The sequence below is a fragment of the Patiria miniata genome, unplaced genomic scaffold (genome assembly GCF_015706575.1).
Source record: "Patiria miniata isolate m_02_andy unplaced genomic scaffold, ASM1570657v1 HiC_scaffold_7, whole genome shotgun sequence".
Taxonomy (NCBI): Eukaryota; Metazoa; Echinodermata; class Asteroidea; order Valvatida; family Asterinidae; genus Patiria; species Patiria miniata.
This window is the reverse complement of record NW_024037074.1, coordinates 9,897,033-9,906,385: the sequence shown is the minus strand read 5'-3', so window position 1 is coordinate 9,906,385 and position 9,353 is coordinate 9,897,033. Positions and strand designations below refer to the sequence as shown.

General features: G+C 43.2%; 1 protein-coding gene across 1 annotated transcript; it reads right to left on the bottom strand.

Moving 5' to 3' along the window:
- Positions 1 to 570: 570 nt before the first annotated feature.
- On the bottom strand, positions 571 to 9,052 carry LOC119744948 (PR domain zinc finger protein 8-like). The gene is made up of 2 exons (XM_038221171.1): positions 8,434 to 9,052; positions 571 to 846 (listed from the first exon to the last, which is right to left on the bottom strand). Exons 1-2 carry the CDS (start codon positions 8,707 to 8,709, stop codon positions 571 to 573), a joined length of 552 nt encoding a protein of 183 aa, XP_038077099.1. The 5' UTR covers positions 8,710 to 9,052.
- Between the last annotated feature and the right edge of the window lie 301 nt (positions 9,053 to 9,353).

Below are 9,353 nucleotides of genomic sequence, written 5' to 3'. Positions count from 1 at the left end.
CACAAGTAGACGTTCTTGTAATGAGGCTCACATGAAGGGAGGTGGAGGGCATTAATCACGACAGTCATCATAATTATTGACCGGAAATCGATAGTTTCCCATGCCCAATGTGAGAACCTTTGGACCAGCCAGATGGCAAAGATACCCAGCCGGTAAACATGTCAATGAATCGCATTTTATAACAAATAATGTGTGATTAATATTTTCTCTCCGGAACTACAAGTGGCTAGTCACAAAGTTGATACAACAAATACACATGCAGTTGAGTTTGGCTACCAATGGATTCGCGCCCGTGGATTGACCTTCAGAGCCAACGCGAAACGTTAGTTTCAATCTCCCAAATTATTTGCAACAGTTTCAAACTCCCGCCAAAATCGCACCAGCGGTATGGAGTGCAGTATTGAAATCAATTAAACCAAAATGGTTCCAACAATGTTATCCTCGCGAAATTACTGACATCTGACACCAGGGTTTGAAAGCTAAAACAAAATGGCCGACAGCTACAGCGCCCTCTTTTGGTGAATGACGAGTTTCACTGTGAAGTTGTCATTGCTTCTCAAATCAACATTTTTACAGGTTGACCAAGACTATGCAGTGTTTCTTACCTCTGTATTGGTTGACTGTCGTTGGCATTCCCAGGTACTCGGCAAAAGCGCTGGTGTACCAGACCAGAAGTTCCTCCCCGCGTAGGATACTGCGGGTGGTGCGGAACATCACTCGCCCCTCCGGGGAACGAACAGCGGAGAGGTTCTGCTCGTGCTCGTCGTGCGCCGCAGCGACGAACCGCATCCAGCGGGTGGGATGGGAATCAGGGCCGCTGACTAGCCGACCCTCGGAGTATTTGACCTGGGTCAAGATGAAAAGGGAATTGATAGGCTGTTATATCATACATATTCATATAATTCGATTAATTAAGCTCATTATGGGGGGCTTCCATCTTTGCTAAACTTGAAACCTCACACAGCTTAGATAATCGACCACTGAACTGAACGAGGAATTAAATTGCTCAAAGATTTCCTTATAACGGTGACCTTTCTGATACATTGTTTCAATATAGAGGAAAAAATATTTGAGAACTATGGAGGAACCTGTACGTTTGTGCTTACCGAAATCACGCTAGACTTACAGAAGCTTGTAACTGTGCTTCAACTCCGATTAAATTATGTTCTTAAGAAAGGTTCTTAAGGAACTTTTCTTTATTGGGTCAACTTTCGACTGTATCATTCTGTTAATATAGCTACCCCTGATCTGTAAAAAAAAAAAAAAAAAAAAAAAAAAGGGGGCACTGGCATGCGCTGTCCTCACAAAGACGTTCAGCAAAAGGTGGTATAAGTCCCATACACGCAGAGTCATTTAAGAGCGTCTGAAGAGATAAATGACCGAAAAAAGAAGAAGACTGGTTGTTGGGCCCTTAGAGAGGAACAGACCGCAAGAGGGTGGTAGTATTTAACCCGGGGAAGGACTGCCAGCTAAGCAGCCAGGACAAGAAAAAGGAATACAAAACTGGGTCTTAATCCCCAAATCCGATTAAAGTTCGGAGAGAGAAATGCAGTTTGTGTTATAGTGGGATCCCGTTTCATGCAAAGTCGGTCGTTATACATTTTTATATGGCACACTTTATAATGATTTTCTTTTTCTTTGGAGTGTTGATGTAGCCAATTGTCATGATGCTAAGCTCTGGTAGACAGCATTATGAAAGAGGTGATTCTGTTTGGTGAGTTTGGAAATAGAAAGGCACATTTTACAATTCAGTCACATAAAAAGTGTTTTATACTGGGGAAGCTCGAATGTCAGTCAAGACAACTTGCGGAGACAAATCAAAGAAAAAAGATCTCGTAGTGGAGAAACCAGACTGGGGAAAGTATTTTTCTGTCTCAAAAGAATAAGTTGCACAAACGTAAGTTCCAGAATAAGATTAATTTCATATTTCAGCTTACACTACTGGATGTCTGAGAACATACATCATTAAATTGATCTCTGTTTTCGAATAAAATACGATGAAATGTTTTCTCATCCCTTGAAGGAATTCTTGAAACAGTCTAAATAGTATTCCCATTGGTTTGTCTCTAAATCTTCCCCTAGATGTATCCTTTCAGCCATGTGGAGTTTCCAATCTCGTTAGCTTCTCTGTGGCTCCTTGCATGGTTGCTGGTTTTAGTTGTTTGGTGCCTATGGAGAGTGCCTTCAGAATTCAGTAGAAAGAAACTTGTTAAGTAGAAGGCCTCTTGACGCTAGAACTTGTAGAATGCTTGTCAAGATACCAACCTAAAGATATACAAAGTGCCAAATGAACAAGATACTTTTTCGTCGGTATCTCCTACAACACATAGACACATTATTCCCCGAACAATGCCTTTGGTGTTTTGATAAAGAACTTTTTTTCCCAATAATCTACCAATAATGTATCTATGAGCTTCACACCATGGAGAAACCCGTAGTCTTTCGCTTCAGCGGTTGCGGGTCTCAGCCCAGTGCATGGTAATTGATTGCTTCATTGGAGCAGTGATTTCATAATGGAATGACTCTTGATCCGAAGGGAGTCTAATATAAAAGAGAATCGAAAGACAGAGTGACGGGATCAATGCACTTGTGAGATGTGAACTCCCAGGGAAGTCATTACCGGGTTTAATTGGCTCAGATCTACCTGAGGTTTGGGTCGTAATAAGGACTAATCGGTCCCTCGGGAGACCGGAGTGGACCGACAAAGCAAAGAAACACAGGTTCTTGCGGATTGGAATCCTTGAGGAAAGTTAGCTCATGCAACAAAGATAAGCGAAAGGTATGGCGATCCTTCCCTCACATCCAGGCATCTGGCCCGCAGGCCCTAAAGCGCCCTCAGTTGACATTCGGGTTGGTCGCAAAATAAGCCAGTTTGGGTTGCAGACCAGTAAATAGACTACCGTAGACTTCTCAGTGATAATTACACGCACTTCCCAAAATGTATCAAAAATGTTCACAACTCTCAAAGGTGTTTGAGACACACATCAAATTGAAGCTTACGTCATCATTTTCGATTTTCTTTCCATATTTTTTTAAATTGTATTTTTTTTTTTTTTTTTTTTTTTTTTTTTTTTTTTTCGGGGGGGGGGGGGGGGCCCAACACTCCGACCCCAAAGCTTTAACGATGCCCTATAATACTACTGGCAGGGAGTGTGTCCTTTTGAAAAAAAAAATATTGTACAATGAATCATAAAATACACAAAGCGGCAACGTTCAATAGTGACTACCCGCACCATGTTTGGGCAAATAGTGTAAACGATGAATTTGTTGTATTATCTCCAGGACAATAATGGTACACAGAACGAGGCTTATCACCGAAGCATGACACGTATAGTGTTGACATGTTGGACGGTTATCCTTGGACAATTTGTGTTCTCAATTTCTCAAATTGACAATAACGAAATGCCGCGACAACGACAGTGTTAACGACTGCTTAAAGTTGATGACAAGAATTATTATTATTATCATTATTATTATTATTTATTGCTGGTGATGAAACCAAGGATTCCTCAAAAGCACCCTAGGTACTGTAGCTCGCAAGCCTGAAGAAACCTGCAGAGAGGAAACAATGAGAAGAAAGTACAGTTTTAGAGGTGGGAGGAAAACCCCGGAAGAATATTACAGGGAAAACCCACGGACTCAGGTAGGGACTGAAGAGCCGATCCGCATGTTGGCTGAGGCGGAATTCGAACCTGGGTCACAGCGGTGGAAGGCCAGGAAAGTACCGCTACGCCACCCTGTCTACGCCAACCAAACTCCCCCCAAAAATGACAATACAGGGTGAGTCAAAAAAAAACGAAACCCAAATGTCGGGACTATTGTTTTATTTAAGTTCTGCATGTAGCACTTTCAAAATCTAGGATATGAAAGCCCAATTTATAAGCTTTTTTTAGTACAAGAATCATTCAAATCACACATGTACTTTTTAAGTTACGGAATTTTAAACACAACCACCGTTTTAAAGTTCTGTCCACGGATCACAAAAACGGTGTGCGTTCTTTCGGCAAAACGAAAATAATTCACCCACATCCTATGTAATTTGGTTTCGTTTTGCTGAAAGAACACTGAACTTTTTGTGATCCGTGGACAGAACCTTCAAACGGTGGTTGGGTTTAACATTCTGTAATTTAAAAAGTACATGAGTGATTTGAATGACTTTTGTACTAAAAGAAACCTTATGAATTGGGCTTTCATATCCTAGATTTTGAAAGCGCTACATGCAGAATTTCACTAAAACAATGGTCCCAACATTTGGGTTTCGTGTTTTTTTTACTCACCCTGTACGGTGCGGACAGCGATTGTGATAATGGGTGGGATGTTGACTAAGTTTTCATTGGTGAAACGATTTATAACATCGAGGACGATAGTTATGGTTTTGAAAGTTAACTTTTGTTCCACCAAAGCTCCTATAATTATAAGGGCTAGCCCAGGTTGGACGAAGTCTTCATTGCATTACGAACGTATAGGGAGGAAAGGGAGTCCAGCTGGGCTAGGCCTTGGCCTTAACAACAATCGTGAACCCATCGCGTATAAACTTCGTCTTTTGTGTCTTCTTGATCCCCTACCCGCAACATTGAGTTTCCAAACTCAACTCCACAGTCCCACCCCTCCCCATTAACCCAGTTGACGCTGCTTTGTTCCATTGTTGAGAAAACGAGCCCCATTATGTCTCACACTTGTGTCTTATGGGCCTTCACCATTTGTTTTAGTGTTTTCGTGAAGCCACCACCCCCACCCCCTCCGGCTTTCACATTTCCCAGGATCGCAAACTTCCAACCATATTGGCCCCTTCCCAACATTTTCAAAAGAGATCGCTGTCCATTATACACAGCGTGTTTTTCTTTTGTGTACACTCGCAATCTGCGAGTCTTATTGTTACTAATCATAATTATAAGTTTATACGCGATGGGTTCACGATTGTTGTTAAGGACAAGGCCGAGTATCAATAGTGTGGCCTGGGGCGGGGAAGTTTAGGTGTTGACGTGCTCACTGACAGTCATACTAATGATTTTGTTAACAAGAAAATGTGTAGTGCGAGCATAGGAAAGTATACCTAGGATTGTGTCGGTAGTCCTGGGTGTTTGTAGCCTTGACCAATGCTGTCAAGCCAAGCTTTTTCCCTGAACTGTCCGGCAGCCGTTTTACCCTACTTGTCACGGCAACGTACGCCGCTAGCAGCCCCCTGGCTAGCTCCGCTTGCCTGTACTGTACTTGTCACGGCACACGTACGCCGCGCGCTTTGCCGGTACGTATACAGTACCTACGTACGTACGTACTACGTGCACCCCATGCAGTAACCAATACGCAGTCGCAGTCGAGGCGAAAGACAGCCTTGACGCAACCGTCGCCAATTTCTTATGTGTTTCTTTACGTTTTCGGCCAATATCGGCCGAAAATTTCTGATGCACATATTTTACACGATAGCCAATCACAGCCCGTGCACTTTGACCCAAACATGCATATTCATGTTACTTCGCTTCGTCTTGTGCGTGCGCGTGTTGAACGAACGATGTGTGTGTGATGCGTTGTATTATACATGTACATACTGTACATAATGTACATGTACATGTGTACGTGTGTACACATTGTCGTGCTGCAGTAACCGAACAAAATGGAGGTTTCAGAAGTAAGCCTAAATGGATGTCTCAATTCTGCGGCCGATAAGCTACAAATTGACGATTTTCGTCCTGAACAACGGACTGCACTTCAATACTTTCTTCAAGGACACGATGTCTTCGTCAATTTGCCGACCGGGTTCGGTAAATCAGCGATTTTTCAAGCAGCGCCGTACTGCTGTGAATTTCTTTGGCAGCTCGGCCTGCAACAAGCACGACAAGGAGGAGCGAACGTGGACGAGAGTAGTTTTTGCATAGCCCTCGTAATTTCACCCCTCACCGCCTTAATGAAAGATCAGTTGGACTCCCTAAGTCGCAAAGGAATCAAGGCCACTGCTTTAACCAAGGATACACCCACAACTAAATGTACAGTACAAGTTTGACAGCTACTGAGCTAGCTTTTACTGCGCAAACAACACAAACCACACGCACAAAGTTTATTGACCCTTCGACTTCACGCAGTAGTGATGAATATTTATTTTATCGTCAGCCATTATCCAATGAGAGAAGACTATTTACCATAGCGCATACTTATTATCATAATGAGCAGAAACGGTTGCGTCAAGGCTGTCTTCCGTGTGACTCCCACGGCATGGTTACTGTATACTGTACATGTACATGTACATGTACATGTACATGTACATGTACATGTACATGTACATGTTCTGTACATGTACGTGTACGTACGTCCGTGTGCGGATTTGTGTTAGGAGCATATCGCGCGCGCAGTACTAGTACAGGCAATTCGCAAGCGGAGCTAGCTAGCCAGGGGCCGGGGGCTGCGAGCGGCGTACGTTGCCGTGACAAGTAGGGTAAAACGGCTGCCGGACAGTTCAGGGAACTGAAACTGAAAGCTTGGCTTGACAGCAACGGCTGACGGACAGTTCAGGGAAAAAGCTTGGCTTGACAGCATTGGTCAAGGCTAGGGTGTTTGTAATGAGCGTGGTTAAGAGAGTTGGCGGAAGGGGCTGCAGCCAAGTAATCAAATGAAATTGAACAAAAAGACCATTCTGATCGCCAGCAGAAATGTTCACCCAATTTGTAACAGTTTGGTGACCCCATTAAAGACGAACATTAGACGGCCGTTTCATGTCGTTAAACCCCAACACAAAAACTTTGAAACAAGTTTCATCGGTGCACGATGTGATTTGAGCGTATGTAGGCCTAAGTGAGTGCAATTTGTTTCATTTTTTTTTTTTTTTAACTTTCTTAATTTTTCGAACGAACAGCCGTTGTTAACAAACTTTTTGTATTATATAGAATCAATGCGATTTGCTCGTTGGATTTTCTGTCAAGGTTAAACAAATAAATATACGGGCAAGGTTATCAGAAATAGGTGGTGAAATACAAAGCTAATTAAACAGCGATAAATGTTTTTTTTTGTAAACTCGTTTACTCCACTCAATGCTTCGAGGGGTACCTGCAGAACAACAATGAGCAATCCCGTAAAAAGAAGGAAAAATTGAGTGGGCGGGGTTGTTGAGCGAAGGAGGGAGGTAAACACTAGATGATAATGGAACGCCTGGTGGTCAAGTGGGTTGTATAATTATGTAATTCACATAACCATGTTGCAGTGCACGTACGTGATTGAGAGTGCCTTTGTATGGCCGGCCTCGTGGACAGAAAAGTGCTTTGTATAATGCAATGACTGATCTCCATAGAAGTGTTTTATTATTCACTTTAAACTGACCTCTTCACTTGAACGGATAGATTTCTGGACGTGTCTAATGCTTCATACAGTGAGTAGTTGAATCTTGACTGGTGTGGGTGTATTGATTTGTTTCTGTTTATTTCTAGGTTGCTTGTATTTTCACTGTTTCTGCTTTGTCTGTTATATCACTGCAATCTTGAAACCAAACGCAATTTGTGAACTAAATAACTCATTTCATGAAATGAAATGAAAACATCGATGCTACACCCCTGAGGAACGTAACTAAGATTGCACTGGTTTTATGCAAACAAGGCTCAAGAAAATGTGGAGTTTCCGAAAATAAAATCGTGAGAAAACAAAACATGAGAAGATCTGGGGTTGGAGAACAAAGCATTGCGCAAACTTCACACAAGAAAATGTCTAAAGTCTTCATCCGTTTTTGCCCCCTCTGGAAGCCGATGTAAAGTACCAATATCGAAGAAATCTCAACCACTTCGAATATTGGCACTTGGAATACTTGAAGACTGTGACATTTAAAATTATGCGCCCGCAGAACGTCAATTCAAATTAATTTGATACATTTGATCGTTGAGGGCGCACGTTACACTCGAGCGTTGGCAGCCACCCGCCTCAGTATACTCATTGGACATTTTTCTATAAAATAAACTCAAAACCATTTAACAAAAAAAACATATAAATAAATAAAGTGCTCAGCAGTTTATAACTGGAGACAATTTATTTAGATGTAGGGCCTATCAATACGTCGTCAACGTTGTAACAAGGAGGCGAATTTCCTGTAATTCCTCATCATATTAGCATCATGTCTTCCTTGAAATAATGACGATTTAAGATAAAAGATAACGATATCAAAATTTGCATCATTCTCTTTCGTATTGAGTTTTGCTTTTCCCAGTGGAATTTAAGGAGAGATTGAATCCTGACCTAATTCAAAGAATCGCATGCGGAAAGTCTTGCTGTCGTGTTATTGCACGTTATTTAAAACAAAAGTTGGTTAACATTGTAACTAATAAAATACTGAAAGGTTAGCGTAAACTGGAGCAGCGGTGTCACAAACAAGCATGCCAACCTCAGACAAAACTACCCTGATTTGTTGCATGGTAGTAAATGAATGTGTTTATTGATTTCGTTCCGTTCCTCATGACTCACCTCCAACATGTACGGGCTGTCCCGGCTGTCCTTCATGGCGGCGCCGAGGCGAAACTCCCCGTCGAACGGGCCGAAGCTGACATCGGCCGGTATCTCGGTCGAGGTCCACACGCTGGTCTCGATGTCCGAGGACTTGGTGGTGACCGAGCCGGCCCGCCCCAGCATCGGGGAAGCATGGGGCAGATCCACTGCGGGGAACATCCCCCTGAGCGCGGTGGTGGCAGCAGCAGCGGCAGCGACGACGACGACACTCAGTCCTGGTCCGGACTCAATCATGGATGTACCCCACTAGAGCCCTGGCCGCAACTAAAGGGGGGCCTAGCTGTTACCACTCACCACCGAATGTCTAATGCAAGGCCAGCACCCCGCGCCTATACTGTACGAACGGTGGAGAGAAAAAATAGGAAACGCCAAAAAAAATCTTATCTATACAGAGATGGATATGTTTCGCTTCCACGACAACAAAAAAAATGAGAGAGTGAGTGAGACCGGTGAGAAAAAATTAGCGAGAAACAGCTGTGATTCCGTGGAGTCAACAAAGACCAGTTTTGCAGCGTTTTACCCGGTGATGACTGGTTTTATTGAAAAAAACGAGCGCCTACTTGTTGCGCATGTGCACGGAGGGATGCGCGCCGTATATAGCTCGGGCGCGTATACAGCCAGTCACCGGGTCGCGCTGACACTTCATTGTGGGCAACTCATCCAATCCGCGTCGGCGCTGTGAGCGCCGCATCCACCAAGCCGACTCGCACCGTCCACGGATAAAAAAGTTTCAGGAGAAATTTGCATTTTTCCCCTCTTTTCTATCCAATCCCGGACCAGACAGTGATGTATATTTTACAGGGCACGGTGTCCAAGCCGGGTCTTTTTTTTCCTCTTGTGAGGTATTAATAATTCAGTCAATTTGTAAGTGAGTCGGT